Here is a 26,614-nt window from a genome sequence, read left to right as displayed (position 1 = left end):
AATTATTCTCATATACTGACTGGACAGAGTGAGTGACTATCTGGACTTTCTAACCAATCACTTGATTTCCACTTCCAGAGTTTGAGGATGAGAAGTGACTGACCACTGGGAATGTATTGGGAGTCTGCGTTTGTTGGTACTAAAATGTAGACTGGTTACATTTATCTTTTAAGAAAATTTTCTTTCCCCTATAAAGGTTTTAATATCATATGAAAGGTCAAAGAAAGATGAAGGGTTCTAGAGCAGGGTTCACCATATGGTTCCTGCTATGCATAATTTATGAAGCCAAGTCGAAAGGCCATTACCTCACTACTTATTTTTCTATGTCTGTCTGCTGCATGTGACATTGTTGACCATACTCTTCGCTTACAAACACTACAGTCCCTATGTCATTAGACCATGGCCCTTTCTTGGTTCTCATTCTACTTATCTAACCACTCTTTCAGTGTCCACCTTCTTGATTCCACCTCTTCTCTACCTCTAGCTGTTAGAAGCCACTGATTAATGTCTCAGTTCTGTCTTGCTGTTCTGTGTTTGTTTGGTATTTTACTCTCTGGTGGCCTCCGGTGGTGGGTCTCTGCCATTGCATCTCATCCTCGTTATCCTCGTTATCCCTGCTTGGAGTTGGGCTGGATTGTGCACAGCTGTCTTGATCACCTGAGTCCTGTCACGTTCTGTGACTCTGGTGAAGGGCCAGCTCTAGTGTAGCGGAAGCTGGGTGCTTTAATATAGGGCTGTTGCATGGACAACAGATCAGGAGGAAACCAGCTATTTAAGATAGACTTTTAATGAAAAGAGTCTGGTACACAATAATGATGATGAGGACAATGATGAAACAACTGAAGGAATTGTAGATGATGAAGTCAATAAAGATGAAGGTATTTGCTGAATCAGGTTGTGGCTGCAGAGAACCAGGGATACTGGACCACAGAGAATAACCATCAGGATGTGATGAGACTGGATCACACCTTTTGGGGTGTTAGCCTTAAAGTCCACTCTGATCCCTATAGGTGGCAATGGAGAGTCTGTGGTAGTACTTGGAATAATAGCAGTGAACGACCAGCAGGTGTAGCGAGGTAGAGCAGGCTTCACACAGAGAATGGAGAGTCAGGCTGTAGATGGGAGTAGCTGCAGAATTGTCTGGAGATGCACAGGGAACTGATATCTGTAGGACAACATTGTACTGACTGCCGGTCTGACCCAGCTTGCCAAAATTTATGTGCACAGCTGTGCAATGATTGGCCGGGTGGATGACATCACGGCTTGTGCAGCGGGGAATAGGTTCCAGACACCAAAAAGATGGCCACCACCTACAGGGTGACACTATTCAGCCGGCAAGGAATACTATGCGGAGGCGCTGCAGCCGGCGCTTCCCAACCTGAGGCCTAGGAGGACGCGGACGCCATCATGGCGGACCCCGCCGCATGCCTCTGGAAGCCAGGATGCCAGGATACAGCAGGCCAAGACCAGCACTCGGAGAAGGAACAGGTGCCATGGTAGAGCACAGAGCGCCAGAGCACTGCAGGATGGGACCGGAACCCGGGGCGGAGGTGAGCGCCAAGGTGGAAGACATAGCGCCAGGGCACTGCAGGTCAGGGACAGCACTGGGAGCGAGGGTGACTGCCATGGTGGTTGAGACAGCACCCCCTCCTTTATTAGTGGCCCCAGGACACTCTTTGGGCTTAGATGGAAACTTTTTATGGAAGTCCCTGATCATTCTGGGGGCGTGTACTTCAGAGGCATTGGTCCAAGACCTTTCTTTAGGACCATAGCCCTTCCAAACAATTAAATATTGTAGACGCTTATATATTAAGCGAGAGTCCAAAATCCGAGCTACTTCATATTCAATACCTCCATGCGTAAAAACTTTAGGAGATTTAGGAAGTGAAGTCTAAACTTAATCAGGATCAATGGTTTAAGTAAAGAAATGTGAAAGGAATTTGGAATCCTTAAATAATGAGGTAACTTTAATTTGTAGTCCACCGGATTGATGATTTGCAAGATCGGGAAAGGACCGATGAAGCAAGGTGCAAACTTCATTGAAGGTACTCGAAGTCGCATGTTGCGAGTAGATAACCATACTTTATCACCCACACTCAATGTTGGAATCGATCTTCTATCAGCAAACTTTTTATACCTTTGCGAAGCTTTCAGTAGTGCGCTTCTGACTTTCTTCCAATGCTGACTGAGCTGATGAAGAGTGAATACTACCGCTGGGACAGATGTCGAAGCTAGCTGTTGGAAGTCATGAACGCTAGGGTGGAAACCGTAGTTGATTAGGAGTGGTGTTGAAGAAGAAGACGAGTGGTACTGGTTATTGTGGCCGAATTCAGCCCAAGGTAACAACTTGGCCCAATTATCCTGGGTGGAGGAAATATGTAGACGCAAGAAAGTCTCTACATCCGGGTTGATCCACTCTGTTTGGCCATTAGATTGAGGGTGGTAGGCTGAGCTGAAGTTAAGCTGAATTTTCAAAACCTTGCACAGAGCTCGCCAGAATTTTGCGACAAACTGCACCCCCTGATCCGAGACTATCTCTTTGGAAAGCCCATGAACTCTGAAGATCTCTTGGATAAACGGGTTTGCCAGTTTGGGAGCTGATGACAACCCACGGAGTGGTATGTAGTGGGCCATTTTCGAGAATCGGTCCACAACCACCCAGATGGTGTTGTGGCCGTCTGATGGTGGAAGGTCTGTGATGAAGTCCATGGAGATATGAGTCCAAGGACTCTGAGGAAGGGAGAGGGGCATCAACGGACCCATCGGAGCTAAATGGGAAGATTTGTGCAGAGCACAACAAGGACAGAAGGCAATATTCTCTTTAACATCGTTTTTCAAAGAAGGCCACCAGTACTTTCTGGAGAGAAATTTGTAGGTCTTCTGGATTCCCGGATGGCCGGAGAACTTGGGGTCATGGGCCCAGCGTAATATCCCTCTCCTCAAACCTGGTTTGACAAAGGTTCTACCCGGAGGAATTAAAGCTCGCAGGCCTGTTGTAGTAAAAGCGTATGATTTGGACTCCTCCTCCATCTCCCATGATCTGGATAGGGCATCGGCCTTGCGGTTCTTTGGACAAGAAGACAATTTGAAATTAAACCTTGAAAAAGAACAAGGCCCACCTGGCCTGTCGAGGATTGAGGCACTGGGCATTCTTTAAGTATAGTAAGTTTTTATGATCACTGATGACGTTTATAACATGGACTTCCCCCTCAAGTATAACCCCACTCTTCCAGAGCCATCTTGATCGCCAAAAGTTCCCGATCCCCGATGGCATAGTTTTGTTCAGCTGGGGAAAATCTTTTGGAGAAGAACCCGCATGGATGCGGGTGTCCGTCCGAGCTTGTCTGGGAGAGGACTGCCCCTACACTGATAGTGGAGGCGTCGACTTCCAAAGTGAAGGGCAGACTGACGTCAGGTTGAGCTAAGATTGGTGCTGAAGTTAACTTCTTCTTGAGGAGATGAAAAGCTTTGATGGCCTCTGGAGGAGAATTAGAAGGTTTGGCACCCTTGCGGGTAAGAGCAGTTATGGGCACCACAATAGCGGAGAATCCCTTGATGAATTTTCTATAGTAGTTAGCAAATCCGAGAAATCTTTGGACCCCTCGGAGAGTGTGTGGAAGAGGCCATGTCTGGATTGCTTCAACTTTGGCTGGATCCTTCTCATGCCCGGAGCCTGATACGATGTAACCCAGAAAGGGTATGGATTTGACCTCAAAGATGCACTTTTCCACTTTACAGAAGAGAAGATTTCCTCTGAGACGGGTGAGCACCTCCTTGATGATCTCTCGATGTTTTTGTAGACTGTTGGCATATATCAGGATATCATCGAGGTAAACCACCACGTGTTGATTGAGGAGATCTCGAAAAAGTTCGTTCATGTATGACTGGAACACTGCTGGTGCATTACTCAAGCCGAATGGCATGACAAAATATTCGTAATGTCCATCTCTGGTATTAAAAGCGGTCTTCCACTCATCTCCTTTACGAAAACGAATGAGGTTGTATGGGCCTCGGAGGTCTAGTTTGGAAAAGATGGTGGTACCCATGATTCTATTGAAGAGTTCTGTGATGAGAGGCAGCGGGTAGCAATTTTTTATAGTAATCTCATTCAGTCCTCTATAATCGATGCAGGGCCATAACCCTCCATCCTTCTTCTTAACAAAAAAGAAGCCGGCTCCAGCAGGAGAAGAAGGGGGGGGGGGGCGAATGAATCCCTTGGCTAAGTTTTCTAGTATACAGTATATTCAGACATGGCCTGTGTTTCAGGTAAAGATAATGGATAAGTACGTCTCCGGGGAGGAGTCTTTTCAGGAATTAGCTCAATAGGACAATCTGAAGGGTCAATGGCTGAGGGTAACTGTCTCTCCTAGAAAACGGCTACCATCAACAGCTGTGAGGTAGACAGGGTGATGGAGAGGTACAGTGGGAAGGGGCCATCGCTTGATAACATCTATATATATATATATATATATATATATATATATATAGATATAGATCTATATATAGATATAGATCTTTATCTATATAGATATATCTATATTTCATAGAAATTTGCAGGGAATGATTTATTTATTAATAAAAATAGAGTATATAACTATTTTTCTGTGCCCCATCTAATAAGAGGGTGGAGGGGGGGGCGGATGCCGCACACCGAACATTGCCGCTGACTAGCCGGGGTGGGTGTGAGTGTGCTGCGGCCGCCACCCACCGAATGAGGATTACCGTTGACTCCCGGGGGGCGGGGGGCAGGGCTGCTGATGTAGGAGGGGCCGCGGCCGCCACCTGCCCTGAGAATTGCCGTGGCGCTGACTGATGACCAGCCGGGCTGATCGCTGACTGATGAAAAGCCGGACGGGGGGATGTCCATGCGGAATGGGGTGGGAGGAAGGAAACTCCGATGACCAGCGTGGCGGGGTGGGGGGGTTAAGGGGCAGTCCGATTTCTTGTATGTCCCGATGACCAGGAGTGAGGGGTAGTTAGGAGAGGTTGTTCACTCACCCGAATAATGAAGTTGGCAGGTGCTGCACTTTCTTCCTCCTGCTTTCTTAGGCGCCGGCGGGACCTTTCCTGCAGCTGCTCCTCCTGCAGCTCATTACCGCCCTCCAGTGGCAGAGCTGTGCAATGATTGGCCGGATGGATGACATCACGGCTTGTGAAGCGGGGAATAGGTTCCAGACACCAACAAGATGGCCGTCACCTACAGGGTGACACTATTCAGCCGGCAAGGAATACTATGCGGAGGCGCTGCAGCCGGTGCTTCCCAACCTGAGGCCTAGGAGGACGCAGACGCCATTATGGCGGACCCCGCCATACGCCGCTGGAAGCCAGGACGCCAGGACACCACAGGCCAGGACCGGCACTCGGAGAAGGAACAGGCACCATGGTAGAGCACAGAGCCAAGGTGGAAGACATAGCGCCAGGGCACTGCAGGTCAGGGACAGCACTGGGAGCGAGGGTGACTGCCATGGTGGTTGTGACAAGTCCTTTATAAGGCTTTCTGGCCAGCACTACCCTGCAAGTTATAGTTCTGTCCTAGATGCTTGTTACAAAAAGGAAACGTGGGGCGCTCAAAGGTGGACAAGATAAATATACAATTTATTAAAAAACAAAACAAATAACATACACCTAAAATGACATTACATTAGTTAAAATAAATTCATAAACACTGGATGTGTGAGCATAAACACAATAGGCCTTATATCCTTTAGATTTGAATAGGATGATAATGTATTTAGTAGACCAGTTCAAGTCCAGCTAATTAAAGCTGTGGATTCAGTTTCCTTTGGACCATACAGCATCTTATTATATAACCAGGGTATACACTGTAAGATATAAAGCAACACCGCAATGTCTCTGTAGCAAATGTGTAATGTGGACACTCGTTAATTTAGAAACATTTGTCTGCTTTTCTGCAGAGTGACAATATAAAGCAACAATGTCCGTCCTGTCTGCACAGGTAACTCTTACCACTCTGCTGAGTAAGCGGTTTCAAAGCAGCTTTCAAATGTATATTGCGCCGCAGGGGCCGCTCCGTCCGTACCTTACGGCTGACCCTCTGTGTGGATCCATCCGACTGTGATATCCCAGCAAGAGCCGTCTCCTCGCCGCACCTTGGGGCAGATGTATTAAGCCTGGTGAAGAGATAAACTGGAGATAAAGTGGAAGGAGATAACGCACCAGCCAATCAGATCCCAACTGTCATATTTCAAACACAGCTGATTGGCTGGTGCGTTAACTCTTCCAAGTTATCTCCACTTTATCTCCAGTTTATCTCTTCTCCAGGCTTAATACATCTGCCCCCTTGTTACTGTTGATAGCTCCGTATGATGCTCTGCCACAGCGTCTGCGGTATAGATGTAGATTGCTGCTGGGGTAGACCATACAGTTCTGGCTCTGTGGAGATTTAATCACCGGGTCATGAAGGCAATCCTTAAGCAGTCCTTTGGAACGCGTTTAACCGCACAATGGGCGGCTTTTTCAAACCAGGTATGGAGTTCCTTCCTACAAGGTCAGCTTTAAATGCTGGTCTGCTTAATTAGCGCAAGTGTTCCATATTAGATGATTAGTTCCTGGGTTTTGGTAACCTCATGTTATATCCATCCCACTTAGGATACTTATAAAGTTTCAGGTTTTGTGAGAGTGTTTATATGTACATATATGTTTATACCACAATAGTGGCAATTCATAAGGAGAAAACACATCCACGTGTTTAAGTTCTATACAATCTTAAGACATGTTTCATCATAGATACAATTATCTGTTTCATTTGCTATGCCAGATAGATTTAAAAAAAGATATAATTTTTTTTTATAAAGTTGCACTTTATATCCAATCTTTGGCTGCAGAGGAGACTTTTCAATCAAACTTCCAATTTAATAGCGGCATTAATACCACCATTATCTTCTATGGTTTTTCAGGTATTATATATTAGAATATTATTAACATAACTTTACAACCTCAGGATGCAATAAGATGGTGTTAATATACTAAATATTAGATCTGCGGCTTCTTAAACAACTTCAACTTAAACAACTTCAGAAAGAAGTTTTGGATATACCACGACAAGAACTGTTGAAACCCAAAGTGCGTGACCCCCAAAGTATTATGCCATGGAAACAACAATTTACCACTGCTAGCCCGGTGGTTCAACAAGCGACGAAAGCATTGTGGCCAATAGTAAAGATGGATCCCTCATTGCCAGGCCTTCGGACAGTGAGACTCATGTTGTGTTACACTAGAGGGCGCAATATTAAAGATCAAGTTGTCCATACGGACATAATGGTTTTGACACAGTAGCACCATCGGCCAATTTTCTCACCAAACCTCCTGGATGTTACAGGTGTCTCAGCTGCACAACTTGAAAAAATATGGTTGTGTGCAGGTCGTTTGAGCAGTAAAAATCTAATTTCCATGAGGCATGTTTTAACCTGCCAAACCATTCATGTCATTTATCTTATGTATTGTCCCTGCCGTCTATACTATGTGGGCAAAACAATCCGCACTATTCCCGAGCGGATGGCCCTGCACCGCTCGGCTATTAACATTGCCATTCACACTAAAAAGGCGGAACAGCCTGTGGCCAGACATTGTCCGGAGACAGCATATACAATAATTGACATGAGGTTCATTCTTATAGACCATGTTCCCCCCTTTAGCCGAGGAGGTGACAGAGATGGTACTTAGTTGAGTTTGGAAACCAAGTGGATATATAAGTTAAAGACCAGTAGTTCTACAGGATTGAATGACCGATTCAATTGGAATGTTTTATTTTATTTCTCCAGGCCCAGAGCCTTTTCATATTGTGTATAGCATGCCTTGGTCCCATATATTTCTTGTATACTGTAGCCCTATGTGGGTCTGTCTGGCAGCCGGTAGCAGTCTCCAGACGCGTCTCCTTAGCAACAGGAGTGACGCAGAGACAGCTGGTGCAGGGGATGAGCTCACTTAAGGGGGCGAGTCTGATGCACGCCTGGCCGCTGGAAAGACAAGCATAGAAACATAGAATTTGATGGCAGATAAGAACCATTTGGCCCATCTAGTCTGCCCCTAATGGTGCAATATGTGAGTATATATGTCTGTCCCCACTGCCGTGCAGTCAGCATCCCGGTTATGAGGATTCCGGTGTTCAGTATACCAATGCCGGCATCCTGCCTGCCATAAACACACCACCAGAATTTCGAAAGACAACAGGATGCCGATGCCGGAATACCGACAGCTGGCATCTCAAACATACTGTAAAGTATGCCGGGGAGAGTTAGGTTCCGGCTGAGGAAGTGGGAGTAAGATTAAGTGGAGTAACTTGGAGTGAGGCTGCCGAGAGGTGATGGTGGGGGCAGAGTTTATGGTTAGGCTGCAGGGAGGGGTGGTTAGGTTTATGCAGTGGGGTGCAGAAGTTAGGCACTAATAGATAAGTTTAGGGTCAGGCACCAGAGGGGGTTAGGTTTAGGCTGCTGGAAGGTAAAGTTTAGAGGAGTAAGGGGAGAGGGTTATAGTACTTACAGATTGCATCTCCTTATCGGGATATTGAAGTCAGTCTTTTGACTGCCTGTATACCCACCACCAGGATATCATATGTATCCCGGCTGCAACCTCATATAATAGCGCCATGCACCTGATTCTGAGTCAGACGCGGCTGCCTTTACTTTAGCCTGGTTACTTGTAGTTTCCAATTTGAGAATCCGCTAATGTAGAGTAAAACTGCAGCATCTGTATTTGCAAGCCTGTCTCACCCACTGCTTTTATATCCACACCTCTTACCTTACCCATGTCTGGAACCTCTTCATCTGTACCCTACAATCTAGCACTGGAACCATCATCACCTGATTTATTTTACATCAGTATTTTTCTTCATTTCCTAGTGTCAGGACCGGACTTACAAAAGCGGAATATCCGGAGTTGAAGATATTTATCAATAACTGTATAAAAATGACAGGTAACTGAAAGCTTTTCATTGTATTAAAAAAAAGGATAAAGATTGCATTGAAATACCCCAAATCACATACAGTACTCTCCATACACTTTCTCTGATTGTGTTTTGGACAAAAGGTCCATTATATATGTGAGTATAGTCATCCCGACAGCACACTTAGACAGTTTTGGTGCACCACTGTTGTAGCACAATTAGGCACATTGAAGCACAACAACATACAGCATGCAATACACATGTCTACCACTGAGTGGATAATGCTCCACTAATCCAGTGGCGGATGGATATACCAATGGAGCCGCGCCATTTGCCGAGAATGACAATACCCTAAATCCGTAAATAAAATTTGTGTATTCAGACACAAAAAAATGGTTTAAAGCAATAGTCTATTGACTTGAGGCTTGTGTGTGCATCCGGGTCCCCTAGGCAAATAATGTAAAAAAATAGCGTACTGTAAGCACAAACCAACGTGTTGCAGCAATCTTCCCATAGCTGATACAGCATAACTGATGGCAAGGGATCACTGACTTATGAGCATGGGTCGCTGTCACCAGGTGTTGTAGGTTAGTGGATAAGTGTTTTGCTTTCCAAGCTTGGACACCCCAGATTTTGTTTTCTAGAGTGAGATTTGGGGGGTTTACAAAACATTTTACAAACTTATATATATTTTTTTTAAATTAACATTTTTATTGTTTTTTTTTTAGTATTGCCGACATGAGTTTTACATTTGTCGTATGGACTGGAGTACGCAGTACCCAAAATATGTACATCATGGAAGATAAATATATCAAGAACATAATAAGAAATATACAATACTACTACAGTTGCCATTAGGTGGGGTCTCAGATGATTGAGTGGAAATAGTGTGACCTCGCTGGTCTGGATCCATGATTTTGAGCGGTTGATCGTTTTGATAGAAAGCATGAGTACCACAATAACTAACAAATTTTTCAAAAAACCCATTTAAATAACTAAACGTTAAATAGTATTCATATTATAGTAAAGAAGAGGAAAGAAAAGAGAAATGAAAGAATAGGATAGAGGGTGGTTGAGTGAGAAGGGAAGAAGGGGGGGGGAGGTAAAGTAAGCTAATTTAAGTTAGTTACTCCTCAGCTGCACCCAATATATCAAGATCGAATGCAATCATTTGGAGTGACCCTGGCTGCAGGACAAATGCTAGAATCAAGCAGTACCTGATAGAGTCTCAACATCATAATAAATATGTCAACTCTTGGGTGTCTTAGTATAGTGTCTAAAATATGTTGTTGGCAAATTGGAATCGGTCTGGCACCATTCTTCTCAAAATATATATGACGTGGATTGTATACTATTTTAGGTAGACATAAGTGATTGAGATGTGATGAGCGGAGGTGGGTGGGGTTGTAAAATACCAGCTCGTAATCTCAGAAATTCCCGGCATTTTATCCCTGACTTCCGGGTCCAAGGTATTAAGATAAGGGTCCAACTTTTTGTGAAATTTGTGAACAGAGCTGGAAGGTAGGGTATGACTACTTATTTTGTCAAAATATAGTTGTTGCAGCATGGAGTGGAGTTGAGTGAGAGATGGGGATGTTTTCACAGTCCAATTTTTCAGAATGAGCTTCCTGGTCACAGTGAACATTACGGTAAACATTGGATACAGTGGCTCGACTGATGCTATGGATGCCCATTCAGAATATATAAGACATAGACTGGCACAAGGAGAAGGGCACAGAGATAGGTTGAAATGAGTATTAATAAACATATATACCTCCAGAAGCATCTGATATTTAGGCAGTCTCATAGACAGTGGTAGAGGTCGGCTCCCGAACTCCCACATCTGGAGCATGCAGCATTAATTGATGGGTCGAAGTGGGCACAGATTGATGGTGACATATAAGCCCTATGTATAGTTTTCACATGGACTTCTTGCAAGTAAGCAGATCTCAGCAGTTTAAGTGTGGTGGTGTATCCGGACAAAAGTTCATCGGGCGAGGATATGGATTAGTATTATTATTTACAGTTTCTTATATAACGCAGAAGATTCCGTTGCGCTTTACAATAGTAGACAGGGATAAAACAAACTGGGTAACAACAGACAGACTTGGAGGTAGGAGAGCCCTGCTGCAAGTTTACAATCTATAGGGATATAGGAGGGAAACACAAGGACAGGCACCAGTAATAGCATAGCTTGTAGGTCCAGAAGGGAAGCTATATAATACATAAGTGCCTCAGAGGGTTATGCGTGTGATATATAAATATGATAGGCTTGCCTGAAGAGGTGAGTTTTCAGGGAACGCTTGATAGTTTGGAGGCTAGCGGAGAGTCTTATTGTGCGTGGAAGGGCATTCTATAGGGTGGGAGCAGCCCAATGAAAGTCCTGTATGGGAGCTAGTGATCCGTACAGAAGAGAGACGCAGATATTGTGCAGAGCGGAGTGGTTGAGATGGGAGATATTTTGTGATAAGTAGAGATATGCTGGTGCAGTATGGTTAATAGCTTTATATGCGAGTAGAAGTGTTTTAGATTGAATACGGTAAGATACAGGAAACCAATGGAGGGACTGGCAGAGCGGACGATGAGCGTCTTACAAGGAAGATCAGCCTAGCAGCAGCTCTTAAAATGGATTGTAGTGGTGAGAGTCTGTTCTTGGGAAGACCAGTTAGGAGACTATTGCAATAATCAATGCAGGATATAATGAGTGCATGGATAAGAGATTTGGTAGTGTCTTGTGTGAGATAGGGTCGTATTTTGGATATGTTTTTTAGATTCATGTGACATGATTTGGAGACAGATTGAATGTGGGGAAGAAAGAACAGGTCAGAGTCGAGGGTGACCCCTAAGCAATGAGCCAATGGGGTAGGGTAGATTGTCAAGTTGTCAACAGCGATGGAGATATCATGGATGGTAACTGTTCTTAGTTGGCGGGAATATAAGTAATTCTGTTTTGGAAATATTGAGTTTGAGTTGGCGAGAAGACATCCAAAATGAGATGGCAGAGAGACATTCAGAGACTCGGCCCAAAACCACTGGTGACAACTCTGGGGTTGATAGATTTGAGTATCATCTGCATATAAGTGTACACAATTGTGCTGTCTTGGTCAATATGGAACCCCCAGGGATTGGAGGAATACACGGATATGTGGAAAAGATGAGGCAAAGGGAAAGGTTGGTCAGCTTGATATTTTCCGGATAATGCAATCTCAGAAATGCCAAAACTCCATAACTGACCTATCCACCTTGCTCTATTTGCACATAAAGGTTTCTTTGATTTCCATCAGGTCACTCGCTCATAGGTATAAAGTGCTCACCTCATGCATGTGCCCTATGTTCACAGAAATGTATCTTTGTTCCGGATCTTCATCAATAGGTATGAAGTAATCAGGAAATCCAATAGGTACACAAAACAGGATATTATTCTCCACGCACAACAATAAAAAATTCATAATTCTCACAAAGAAGTATTGCGAAACAGTTCCAATAAAAATTGCCCAAATGGTCACTGAGTCCAACAAACCAACTTGATCTCACCCGGGAAGAAGAACAAGGTTGGTGCCACATTGCTGGAAAAGTGGCTGGGGACTTCAGGACTTCTGGGTGACTACTCTCCTCCTCACCAACGCGTTTCGGGCCGTTTTAAATGGCCCTTTTTCAAGGTACCTTGAAAAACTTCATACCGTGTCTGGAGGAACCATAAAAAAATGAGAGTTTGGGGGGGTCATATGTGTCCTGTCACGAATGGAGATTTGGGACCCGGGAGTGACATTGGTGGCTAGCTGACAACCAAATGGAAACAGTACGGAGGCACGTGGATACAAATGGGTAATGTTTATTGCATAGAATGAAAACTGGTACAGGAGACAATTGAAAGTTTGTAATAGGCTTTGGGAAGCTGGAATCTGGTAACAGTTACTTGAAAGCACGGAGTAGGACCACTGGGGCACAAGTGCCAGAAGCATGGAGTAGGACCACTGGAGCGCAGGTGCCGGAAGCACGGAGTGCAGCGGTGAAAGTGGTTGCGGGTGCAGGTACTGAGGCACACAGAGGCAGGTGGTCACAAGTGCAGGCAACTCAGAAGCACAGGTGCAGGCAACTCGGAAGCACAGGTGCAGGCAACTCGGAAGCACAGGTGCAGGCAACTCGGAAGCAAGCAGGTGCAGGTGGTCACAGGTGCAAAAACTGAAGCACGAAGGTGCAGGTGGTCACAGGTGCAAGAACTAAAGCACGCAGGTGCAGGTGGTCACAGGTGCAAGAACTGAAGCACGCAGGTGCAGGATGCAGACAGAGCACAGGTGCAGGATGCTGACGGAGCACAGGTGCAGGATGCAGACAGAGCACAGGTGCAGGATGCAGACGGAGCACAGGTGCAGGATGCAGACGGAGCATAGGTGCAGGATGCAGACGGAGCACAGGTGCAGGATGCAGACGGAGCACAGGTGCAGGATGCAGGTGGAGCACAGGTGCAGGATGCAGACAGAGCCCAGGTGCAGGATGCAGACGGAGCACAGGTGCAGGATGCAGGTGGAGCACAGGTGCAGGATGCAGACGGAGCACAGGTGCAGGATGCAGACGGAGCACAGGTGCAGGATGCAGGTGGAGCACAGGTGCAGGATGCAGATGGAGCACAGGTGCAGGATGCAAATGCTGGGTAACTGGAACACCACAGAGCTTAAGCAGGAGCACAGGCTGAAGCTTCCTCCCAAGGGATTGACAACAATGCAAAAGCCCAGTGTTCCTGCAGGGCTGGGAGGATAACCCCTCAGAGCAGCACTGATTGGGCAGCCGGGTGATTAGAAACGGCCACACCTGTTCACAGTCTCTGGATGAGGCAAACAGGGAACTAGCATGACACTTCTCCACTGGTAACTATAGATCTCACCCAGGTGCTCATTACTAGCAAAGACTTAGATCTTGCTACAGCAGGCTGAGATGCAAGACTGACAGGCAGGTAAGACAGGACAAATACACAGAGTTCTGGCAGGATTGTGACATGTCCTTTATTGTGGAGAAAGTGAGGAGAAACCCTCCAGGGTCAAAAACTTGGTTTGCCGTACATAGGCCTTTCAATTTCCATTGAAGAAATAGGTTGTTGTTAAGGAAGGTGGGAATGATGGATTGCCCCAGAAAGTGACAAATGGTGATGCCGTATGGTCCCCTCCCAGTTTTTTGTGTCATTTGACCCAAGAATGGTAAGTTTAATGGAATGGGGGATGGTTTAGTATATCTGGGGGGATTAGAGGCCTTCTCGAATGTAGCAGGGCGTTTAGAGAACATGGGTGGAATAGATTGGAGTCTAAATTATAATCGGTGTATGTGTGCCCATGCCCCCATCCATCCTATTCAGGGTAAGCTTAGTGTAGGCTATCCTAGGTTTTTTCCCCTGCCACAGAAATCTGGTTACTGCTTGTCTTAAACATTTTCCATCAGGCTTTGAGATACTGTAAGGGAGCAGTTGCATTACATATAGAAGCTTGGAAAAATTAATAGTTTTAATCACTGCAATTCTATCTAGTAGGGATAATGGGAGAGCTAGCCAGCCCTCTAATTTCGTGATTAGCTTGGAAATAGTTTCTTTGTAATTTAGGTTATATAACTGTCCTACCTCTCCTGCTACTTGAATGCCTAAATACTTGTGTGAGAGGTGGTAATTTTAAAAGGGGAGGAGCTTGTAATGGAAGTTAATATTGAGTGGGAGAATTTTAGAGGCAATAATTCGGATTTGGCAATATTGATCTTGTATCCTACCACTGCACCATACTCTGCTATGAGTCTTAATATCTCTCGTATAGATGTATGTGGGTTGGACACGAATAAAAGCATTTCGTCTGCAAACCATGAGACTTTTAATTCAGCCAGTCCTATCTGGATGCCTCTATATGTTGTGGATGTTCGTAGAGCCATTGCCAGGGGCTCAATGGTTCGGGGCCGCTCCCGATTGGATGCTAGGCGGCCAATAGAATCATTCGGAGGAGAGGCGAGGAAGATGAAACGTCTGTGTCTCTCCTCAGTCTGATGCGGGTACCGGCCAGAATAGTCCAGTGTTTGTTAGGTAGATACTAGATCCCCTTCAGTTTTGATTAAAGGATATGATGTTCAGTGAGGGCGGAAGTTGTTAGATGCCCTCACAACGTTTTTTATTTTATCTGTAATTCACGTAGGTGTAAGTTATTTTAGCTGCATTGTACCCTTGCGGGCTCGCTACGCTCGCACGCTTCAGGCACGGTGGCTTCAGGCTTCGCTCGCCACAGATTTATATTCCCCCTCCAGGTATACGTGGACCCAGGGCATGATAGGAAAATTGTCAAAATTGAAGGGGATCTAGACACTACCGTGTTGGTTATTTTCTGAAGACCAGGACTACGTCGGACAGAAGAGGACGTGATCTTCGCCGGAGGACCTTGGTGAGTTGGATTTCCTTCCACAGGTACCCCTATGGATTTCTTCAGATCCTGGACTCCGGACTCTGCAGCCCTGGAGCCCCGGACCCCAGACCATCCCAGGACCCAGCAACCAAGGCCCCGGACCCCGGACTCTGCAGCTCCAGACCCAGGAACCAAGGCACCGCACCCTGGACCATGGAGCCCCGGACCCTGGAGCACCGGACCCTAGAGCACCGGACCCTAGAGCACCGGACCCTAGAGCACCGGACCCTGGACCATGGAGGCCCGGACCCAGGAGCACTGGACCCCGGCCCCGGGGACCTACCGACGGGATCAAGATAGGTAAGTATCAGTATGTGTGGGCTTTGGATGTATTAAAGATTTATTTTTCATGTGTCAGTGTGGGTTTATTTTACTATTTTTAATACTGTGGATCTACAAGTGCCAGCGGGCCCTTTAATGCCCTGCATGCTGAGACTTGTGGTTCTCCAAGTCCCAGCTTGCGGGGGAGGCTTGCTGGGACTCATAGTTCCACATTATTAAACAATAGTTGATTATTTTTTTACACTGAATCAGCCCAGTGACCACCGCTCCAGGGTCACCGGGGACAGCACCAGGCTTCAGCCTGGTCAGGTAAGTCCTGGAGGGGGGGGACCCCTTTATTGGGGGGTCCCCACTCCCCCAGGGCCCCTGGCCAGGCTTACTGGTTAGTAGGGTTAATGTTTTGGCTGCGGGACCTTATATAATAAGTGTCCCCCGGCTGTGACATTACCCTTCTGGCTGGTTTGGCCTGGAGCTGGTTCTTAAAATACGGGGGACCCTTAGTCATTTTGTCCCCTGTATTTTGGGAACCAACCCCGGATCTGGAGCCTGGGGCTGGTTTTAAAAAATTGGGGAACCCCTATTTGCCGGGTTTCCTGATTTTTTATTACCAGCCCCGCCTCTTTCAGCCTGGTGCTGGTTACGGCTGTGGCGGGGACACGCCGGTTTTTTTATTTATTTATTTTTCTATTTTTTACACACTGAAGCCTGCACGGATCTGACTGATCCGTGCAGGCTAAAGCCAAATACGACAGGAAAATAAAGTGTATTTTCCTGCCCTATTTGGCCGGCCATTCGCGGCCGTTTTACACCAAATAGCAGCCGTATTTTCAATATGGCCGCTTAGTAAATCAGGAATCACCATTCTTTTGAATAGAGATTCCTGTCGTATTCTTTCGATGGTGTATTCATTCGTATTTGCAAATACAAATACGAATGTCCCATCTATACGAATACGAAAATTCGTATTTTTGGCATAGTAAATGCCAAAAATACGAATACGCTCCAAAAAATTCGTATTTTCCTATGAAAATACGAATTTTTTTTTACGAATTCATCTTAGTAAATTTTCCCCAAAAAGAGGAATTCCAATACCAGAATACTGAACTTTGTAGGTCTGACCTCCAAGGTAGGTTTGTTTATATTTGAAACTTGGCTACGCCGGGCTGGGTAATAGATAGTAAAAAGTTACCTCCAGTCCTGTGTCCAATTACAAACAGTAATTGGACTGCATGTAGTTTCTGCTATAGGGTATAGAGAGGAAGGCTGTTTCTCCCAAACTGCAGCCATGGTCCCGGGTTCCAGTAGGAACAACTTGGAAGAACGGACCCATATCAATATACAGGGCTATGATCGATGACAAGATGAAGCCGCAAGCTCATCCCACAGGGATACCTACCAAGATCGAAACAATTCTGGACATTTACGTATTAATTAGGAAAGGCATCCCAGAAATAATAGGACCCCTGTAAGGAGAGAACTTCCTACCAATCCATATGGATGCTCCCGTTCCCCAAACATCAAGGTGCATTTTTTAGGGAAGCGCAGAACCAGAAATGAGAGAGACTTCTAAACGTCAATAACAACAGAGTGTTGATTATAAAAATAATGAAAAAATATAGGGGAAAAGGGGTGGAGCCAAATCAAAAATAGAAAAAAATAAGAAAAGATTAAAGCCACGCAAATTAGTATCAAAAACTAACAAAACCAAAGTATATGAAGATACCAAAATATACAATTTCAGCTCATATATTTTGTCAGAATCAGAAAAAGAAGTATTACAAAAAGGCTTGAAATTTGCCCCTTCCAACAGCCCAATACTGTTTGATATGTACGTAGATGTACAAAAGTTTATAAGAAAGATCTCCCTAAGGATTTTTTTTTTTACAAAGAGGAGGACCATAATCAAACGTTGATTGAAGAGGTTATGAATAGGGGCAATTTCAAGAAAAAGTCTACTTTCAATCTGGTACATAGTAGAGGCTCTATTTTGGAGAAAGTGGTGATGGATTCGGAAAAATATGAAAAAAGTTAACTGAGATGTTAAATGATAATAACATTTATCTTCCACTACGTGAGGACCCCACAGACAATATACAAAAAAAACAACCTTTATAGTCTGGCAGATAAATTCTTCTCAAAAGGACTATTACAGAAAAGGAAAGGGACTATATTAAAATTGAAGATCCCACGTTACCAGTGACATATGGACTCCCAAAAGTCCACAAGGATATTGTGGACCTTCCCTTAAGACCGATTGTGGCTGGGATTGGTTTGATCACATCGAATTTATCCCAGGTAATAGATTTTTATTTGCAACCAATTGTAATTGTAAAGGCAAACCTTATCTTAACCCCTTCCTGACAGAGCTAGTTTTTGCGTTCCTGACAGAGCCATTTTTTTCAAATCTGACATGTCTCACTTAAGTGGGGATAACTTTTTTTTGCTTTTACTTATCCCAGTGATTTTGAGATTGTTTTTTCGTGACACATTGTACTTCAAATTAGTGGTAAATTTGGGTCGATACAGTCTGTGTTTTTTTGTGAAAAATACCAAAATGTCGTGAAAAAATGGAAAATTTAGCGATTTGCAAAATGTAAAATTTTCTGCTTGTGAGACAAATAATCATACCACTCAAAATAGTTAATAACTAACATAGACCATATGTATACTTTATGTTGCCATCATTATTTCAACTTCCTTTTAATTTTTTTGGACACTAGGAGGCTTCAAATATGAATAGCAAATTCTCAAATTTTCAAGAAAATTTCAAACACTGATTTTTTTAGGGACCAGTTCAGTTCTGATGTGACTTTGAGGGACTTGTATGTGAGACACCCCCATAAATGATGCCATTTCAAAAACTGCACCCCTCACAGTATTCAAAACAGCATTTTGGAAGTTTGTTAACCCTTTAGGTGTTTCACAGGAATTAAAACAAAGTGTAGGTGAAATTTCAAAATTTCATTTTTTTTGCAGATTTGCAAATTTAATACATTTTTCTAAGGAACACAGTACATTTTACTAGAGAAATGTGACTAAAAATTGATTCCCCCAATTCTTTGGTTTTCATAAATATCCTATATGTGGCCCTAGTGTGCACGGTGACCAAACCACAGGCTTCATAATAGAAGGAGCACCTACTTGATTTTGGAGCCTCCTTTTTATGAGATTATTTTTTAGGCACAATGTAGGTTTCTAGGCACCATAAGATGCTAAAAGTTAGGTACCCCCCCACAAGTGACCCCATTTTGCAAACTACACCCTTCAGGGAATTCATCTAGGGGTATAGTGTACATTTCAAACCCCCAGGGGTTTCACCAATTGTGGTACAACTGGGCAGTGAAAATGAAAAAAATAAATTTTTCATTTTCACAGCTCAGTTGTATCCAAATTGGTGAAACCCCTGGGGGTTTGAAATGTACACTATACCCCTTGATGAATTCCCTGAAGGGTGTAGTTTGCAAAATGGGGTCACTTGTGGGGGGGTTCCACTGTATGGGTGTTTCGGGGGTCATTCAACCAGAATCTGTGCTGCAAAATCCAAAAATCACTCCTTCCCTTCTGAGTCCTGCCATGCACCCAACTGGTATTTTTTGGTCACACATGAGGCATTGCCGTACTCGGGAGAAATTGGGGCACAGATTTTGGGGTGCTTTGTCTCCTTCATTTCTTGTGAAAATGAAAAATTTTGAGCCAGATCTGCATTTTTGTGTAAAAAAATGTAATTTTTTACACAAAAATGCAGTTCTGGCTCAAAATTTTTTATTTTCACAAGGAATGAAGGAGACAAAGCACCCCAAAATCTGTGCCCCAATTTTTCCCGAGTACGGCAATGCCTCACGTGTGACCAAAAAATACCAGTTGGGTGCATGGCAGGACTCAGAAGGGAAGGAGTGATTTTTGGTGGCGGAATGAATGGTGGGTGCTATGTCGCATTAGCAAGACCCCCGAAGCACCAATACAGTGGAACCCCCCCACAAGTGACCCCATTTTGCAAACTACACCCTTCAGGGAATTCATCTAGGGGTATAGTGTACATTTCAAACCCCCAGGGGTTTCACCAATTGTGGTACAACTGGGCAGTGAAAATGAAAAAAATAAATTTTTCATTTTCACAGCTCAGTTGTATCAAAATTGGTGAAACCCCGGGGGGTTTGAAATGTACACTATACCCCTTGATGAATTCCCTGAAGGGTGTAGTTTGCAAAATGGGGTCACTTGTGGGGGGGTTCCACTGTATGGGTGTTTCGGGGGTCATTCAACCAGAATCTGTGCTGCAAAATCCAAAAATCACTCCTTCCCTTCTGAGTCCTGCCATGCACCCAACTGGTATTTTTTGGTCACACATGAGGCATTGCCGTACTCGGGAGAAATTGGGGCACAGATTTTGGGGTGCTTTGTCTCCTTCATTCCTTGTGAAAATGAAAAATTTTGAGCCAGATCTGCATTTTTGTGTAAAAAAATGTAATTTTTTACACAAAAATGCAGTTCTGGCTCAAAATTTTTTATTTTCACAAGGAATGAAGGAGACAAAGCACCCCAAAATCTGTGCCCCAATTTCTCCCGAGTACGGCAATGCCTCACGTGTGACCAAAAAATACCAGTTGGGTGCATGGCAGGACTCAGAAGGGAAGGAGTGATTTTTGGTGGCGGAATGAATGGTGGGTGCTATGTCGCATTAGCAAGACCCCCGAAGCACCAATACAGTGGAACCCCCCACAAGTGACCCCATTTTAGTCACCAGCTTTGGGAGGGGGGCTGGCGCTGCGGCTGGCGGGGGGGTGGGAGGGGTGCTGGCGCTGCGGCAGCCGGGTGGGTGGGAGGGAGGGGGGCTCCCGGGTGGGAGGGGGGGGGGCTGGCGATCGGTGGGGTATATACACACACACACACACACACATATATATATATATATATATATATATATATATATATATATGTGTATATATGTATATATATATATATATATATATATATATATATATATATTTATATATATACATATATATACACACACATATATATATATATATATATATATGTGTGTGTATATATATATATATATATATATATATATATATATATATATATATATATATATATATACATATATTTTCAGTGCATATATTTTATTTTTTCAGCAGCTTGATGCTGCTGCTGCTGCTGCGGGGGGGAGGGGGGAGGAGGGCAGCGCTGCGTGCGCTCCAGACGCTCCGGGGGAGCCGTGGGAGCCGCTGCTGCTGCCGGGTGAGTGCCCGGCGGGTGCGAGGGGTGGGCTGCACATCGGTGGTGATCGGTGCTGTACCTGACAGCACCGATCACCACCGATCCCTGTGTTACCGAGCGGCTTAGCCGCCGGTAACACAGGAAACGCTGTGAATGGCTGTTCAGATTTGAACAGCCAATCACAGCGATCGCCGACCGGGGGGGGCACCCCTGCCCCCCCTGGGCGGCGAGGGGGGATGTCTGCTGTCAGGGACAGCAGACATCACCTAACTGTCACTGCGTCTCTAGACGCAGTGACAGTTAGAAGTCATGACGTACATTTATGCCATGTGTCGGGAAGTACCTCCCGGCCATGACGTAAATGTACGTCAAATGTCGGGAAGGGGTTAAGGATACTACCCAAACATTGTTGGAATTGGAAAGAATCACATGGGAGGAAGGAGAACTCCTGGTCACCGGGGACAAGGGATCTTTATATACAATTATTGCCCATGACAGAGGTCTAGAAGCAGTCAGACATTTCCTCAGGGATGAATCAACCGACACCAATTCATTGATCAGGGTAGACAGCAATCACCACTCAAATTGGTTTTCCAAACCAACCAGAATCTCCCCCTTGGTGAGATGTGTGCTGCCCCTTTCCTGCTCAGAGTGTTATACCCATTTGTTTTGTAAATGTATTTATGTCAGCTGCCGCTTCTATCCCAAACTAACCAACTGTGTTAGAGGAAAGAATCTAATTCACAGCCCTTCCAAGTGGTCAGGCAGTGGCAGATTGTGTTTCTTGAATACTAGACCTACTAGATCAGTACATCTATTAGTACATGTTGAGTATCCCTTATACAAAATGCTTGGGACCACGAGCATTCTGAATAAGGGATTTTTCCAGATTTTGGATTTTTTTTTAAACATACTTACTTGTCCCCTGGTGGTGCTCTGATGGTTTCTCGGTGTCCACTTTGTCCCCGGGCTTCCACGGCAGGCCTCCAGCACCATCTCCCGCATCTCCAGCGGTCCCAGGAGTGCATTGCGCGAGTTCCCAGGCGCGCCGGTGACGTCACGCACACACTCGCGCAATGCTTCCTATTTTTTTAAAGCGGCAATCATTTACAAGGTAATGCCAGGTGGATTTTGCAATGTACATGATTGCTGCTTTAAAAAAATATATGGAAAAACTCTCCCAAAATCTCTCACTTTATGATTCTCACACCCTATTACATTTGGCCCCTAGTTTATTTTATTATTATTATTATTATTATTATTATTATTATTATTATTATTATTACTATTATTATTACTATTATTATTATTATTATTATTATTATTATTATTATTATTTTATAGTTCTATAAATTGTGCCCATATTAGGGAATCATAAATGTTTAAATAAATAAATACATAATTAATAAAACAAGTGTTGATACCCACTAACATTTACATAATATTGTCCTGTAAAAATTTATTTATGATTTATTAAGTGTCTTATATAGTACAGCAGATTCCGTTACAGTGTCTTATGTAGCGCAGCAGATTCCGTTACAGTGTCTTATATAGCGCAGCAGATTCCGTTACAGAGTCTTATATAGCGCAGCAGATTCCGTTACAGTCTTATATAGCGCAGCAGATTCCGTTACAGTTTCTTATATAGAGCAGCAGATTCCGTTACAGTGTCTTATATAGCGCAATTAGAAATAACTCATACTGTATATTTCACCAATCAAAGTTTTAAAGTTCTTTTGGCACTGACAAAAATTGCCATACACGTATCTTCTAAAAAGAAATTTGGAGGACTATTTTTTTCAATTAATACACACACCCTGGTGCGCACAGGGTTGTGTGTCTAAGAAAATTTGAAATCTCATTATATATTCCTAAATTGAGTGATTTGGAGCCGGATACTATTAATTATATCTTGGTCATTTATTGTGACTTTTTTATACAGTATGAGTTATTTCTAATTGTGTATTTTTATATTTATTTTTATATGTATTTTTTATAATAAACTGTAATCAATTTTTCAAAAATTGTGTGGCGCTCTCAAAACATCTTCTATTAATTTAAATCATTGTTATATTTACTAATTTAGATCATTTATTCTACTATTTTTATTGACAATTTCCAGAATTGTCTCTGGGAGCGGCCATTATCTAAACTTACCAGATTTGTTCCCCCCCTTTTTTTGTGTGTATGTATTTGTGTATATATGTGTGCATGTATATGTACATATATATACACTGAGTAGTGGATTTATTAAAAGAGATCGCGCCCGATTATATTCTTTTTATGTCTTATATAGCGCAGCAGATTCCGTTACAGAGTCTTATATAGCGCAGCAGATTCCGTTACAGTGTCTTATATAGCGCAGCAGATTCCGTTACAGTGTCTTATATAGCGCAGCAGATTCCGTTACAGTGTCTTATGTAGAGCAGCAGATACCGGTACAACGTCTTATATAGTGCAGCAGATTCCGTTACAGGTTCTTATATAGCGCAGCAGATTCCGTTACAGTGTCTTATATAGCACAGCAGATACCGTTACATTGTCTTATATAGCGCAGCAGATTCCGTTACAGTGTCTTATATAGCGCAGCAGATTCCGTTACAGTGTCTATATAGCGCAGCAGATTCCGTTACAGTATCTTATATAGGGCAGCAGATTCCGTTACTGTGTCTTATATAGCGCAGCAGATTTCGTTACAGTGTCTTATATAGCGCAGCAGATTCCGTTACAGTATCTTATATAGGGCAGCAGATTCCGTTACTGTGTCTTATGTAGCGCAGCAGATACCGGTACAACATCTTATATAGTGCAGCAAATTCCGTTACAGTGTCTTATATAGCGCAGCAGATTCCGTTACTGTGTCTTATGTAGCGCAGCAGATACCGGTACAACATCTTATATAGTGCAGCAAATTCCGTTACAGTGTCTTATATAGCGCAGCAGATTCCGTTACAGTGTCTTATATAGCGCAGCAGATTCCGTTACAGTATCTTATATAGGGCAGCAGATTCCGTTACTGTGTCTTATGTAGCGCAGCAGATACCGGTACAACATCTTATATAGTGCAGCAGATTCCGTTACAGTGTCTTATATAGCGCAGCAGATACCGTTACAACGTCTTATATAGTGCAGCTGATTCCATTACAGCATCTTATATAGCGCAGCAGATTCCGTTACAGCGTCTTATATAGCGCAGCAGATTCCGTTACAGGTTCTTACATAGCGCAGCAGATTCAATTATAGTGTCTTATATAGAGCAGCAGATTCTGTTACAGTGTCTTATATAGTGCAGCAGATTCCGTTACAGTGTCTTATATAGCGCAGCAGATTCCGTTACAGTGTCTTATATAGCGCAGCAGATTCCGTTACAGGTTCTTACATAGCGCAGCATATTCAATTATAGTGTCTTATATAGAGCAGCAGATTCTGTTACAGTGTCTTATATAGCGCAGCAGATTCCTTTACAGTGTCTTATATAGCGCAGCAGTTTCCGTTACAGTGTCTTATATAGCGCAGCAGATTCTGTTACAGTTTCTTATATAGCGCAGCAGATTCCGTTACAGCGTCTTATATAGCGCAGCAGATTCCGTTACAGGATCTTATATAGCACAGCAGATTCCGTTACAGTGTCTTATATAGCGCAGCAAATTCCGTTACAGCGTCTTATATAGCGCAGCAGATACCGTTACAGTGTCTTATACAGCGCAGCAGATTCCGTTACAGCGTCTTATATAGCGCAGCAGATTCCGTTACAGCGTCTTATATAGCGCAGCAGATTCCGTTACAGGATCTTATATAGCACAGCAGATTCCGTTACAGTGTCTTATATAGCGCAGCAGATTCCGTTACAGTGTCTTATATAGCGCAGCAGATTCCGTTACAGTTTCTTATATAGCGCAGCAGATTCCGTTACAGTGTCTTATATAGCGCAGCAGATTCTGTTACAGCCTCTTATATAACGCAGCAGATTCCGTTACAGTTTCTTATATAGCGCAGCAGATTCCGTTACAGCATCTTATATAACGCAGCAGATTCCGTTACAGTTTCTTATATAGCGCAGCAGATTCTGTTACAGCATCTTATCTAGAGCAGCACATTCCATTGTGCTTTACAATTGGAAACAACAGTGATTAAACAAACTGGGTAGATAAAAACCGACTTGGAGGTTGGAGGGCCCTGCTCGCAAGCTTACAATCTATAGGCTTACCTATACAATCTACAGGCAAATATAACTATTATTGATCACACTTACATTGAGTACCCAGCTTTAAGTAGGGAAAGGAGCAGAACAGAGAAGTAATGTGAGCCCCTGTAGGGAGATTGTAATATAAACACTTCTGTATGTAACAATGTCACACACTCGGCTTCTTCCTTCCTAATAACCAATCACAGTAATGACACATAACACCACCCTATTAGGGGCTTATTACACACGCCATGCATATCTATGGAGACAATGTAACATGTATCTCTTCTCCAGGTGTTGCCCCCATCATTGTCCTCACCAGGAAGTTCAGTGGAGATTACATGGAGATGGAGAAGCAGTTCAGGCTTCTAGGTGCTGAGACTGTGATTTCCGTGGAGAACTACACCCAGGAGAACAGTATAAAAACACTGGAAAGAACCACAGACTTCCTGATGTTCATTGATGCTGCCATAAAACGAGTAAAATTCCGTATGGAACAGACAAAGAACCCGCGGGAAGAGCGAGTGCAGAGGAAGATATTCCTGCTGGATTACATACATCAGGCTGATCAGAAACAGGAGGAAAAGAGAAGAGAGCTGAAGAGGTGTCAGGAAGAGACAAAAACAGAGCAGAAGAGGTGCCAGGGAGGGGCAAAAAGTGAACAGAGTACATGCCAGGAAAAGATCAGGGAGGGGGATATGGATCAGGGAGGGGGAGGAGGAGGATATTCATATTGTACCGTGCAGTAGATTTGTGTTCACATACATAGAGATGCCAGATGTAAGCAGGCGCTGATGTTATTAAAAAGGAAATAATACTTAAAGCAGTTTATTTTTGGGGCTATAATGTCACAGCCTCCACTGATACCCCTTTCCCACTGCAGGTCTTAAACGGTATATTGCCGTTTTTTTCCCCCTTTCTAAAGGTTTAAGGCTGCAGTGGGAAAGCGCCAGAGTTGATTTACCGGTTAAAGTTAACCGGTATTTCAACACATTTAAAAAGCAGAGTCCTACACGTTTAAATACCGTTTAAATACCAGGCTGACTGGTCGGTAGGGTTAATGCTTTGGCCGCGGGACCATATATAATAAGTGTCCCCCGGCTGTGGCATTACCCTGCTGGCTGGTTGTGCCTGGGGCTGGTTCTTAAAATACGGGGGACCCCTACTCATTTTGTCCCCCGTATTTTGGGAACCAGCCCCTGAGCCTGGGGCTGGTTTTTAAAAAAATCAGCGAAGCCCTATTTGTCGGGTTTCCTGATATTTTAATACCAGCCCCGGCTCTTCAGCCTGGTGCTGGTTACGGCAGTGGGGGGGACCCCACGTCGTTTTTAAACGGCAGTGTGAATGTGCCAAAAAACGGCTTTTAAACGGTAATTTACCGTTTAAAAGCTGCAGTGGGAAAGGGTCTTTATGGCTCTTGCCGTTTAAAAAAAAAAACGGGTAATGACCCGTTTCAGCAGTGGGAAAGCAGCATTACAGTGCCCATGGCTTATATTTTAATAGGTGTCTGCACTTTTTATTCAAAGCAGATGTCCTCTCTGTGCTTCCACTTCTCTCTCTCTATATATACTGTACAATCTGGCCACATTTCATTCC

At 43.9% G+C, this 26,614-nt stretch overlaps 1 protein-coding gene across 1 annotated transcript in view; it reads left to right on the top strand.

Annotated features, from left to right (window-relative positions):
- LOC146021357 (uncharacterized) overlaps nucleotides 1-26,614 on the top strand; it is a 38,560-nt gene extending 11,946 nt beyond the window's left edge. The window contains exons 3-4 of the mRNA XM_083155145.1: nucleotides 8,859-8,932; nucleotides 25,313-26,614. Of these exons, the coding sequence (XP_083011271.1) occupies nucleotides 8,859-8,932; nucleotides 25,313-25,767 (529 nt within the window). The 3' untranslated portion in view covers nucleotides 25,768-26,614. The remainder of the gene's footprint in view (nucleotides 1-8,858; nucleotides 8,933-25,312) is intronic.

This window comes from Crinia signifera, chromosome 7 (genome assembly GCF_055691185.1).
Source record: "Crinia signifera chromosome 7, ASM5569118v1, whole genome shotgun sequence".
Classification (NCBI taxonomy): domain Eukaryota; kingdom Metazoa; phylum Chordata; class Amphibia; order Anura; family Myobatrachidae; genus Crinia; species Crinia signifera.
Note: the sequence above shows the minus strand (reverse complement) of the source record. Positions and strands in the feature narration are given on the sequence as shown.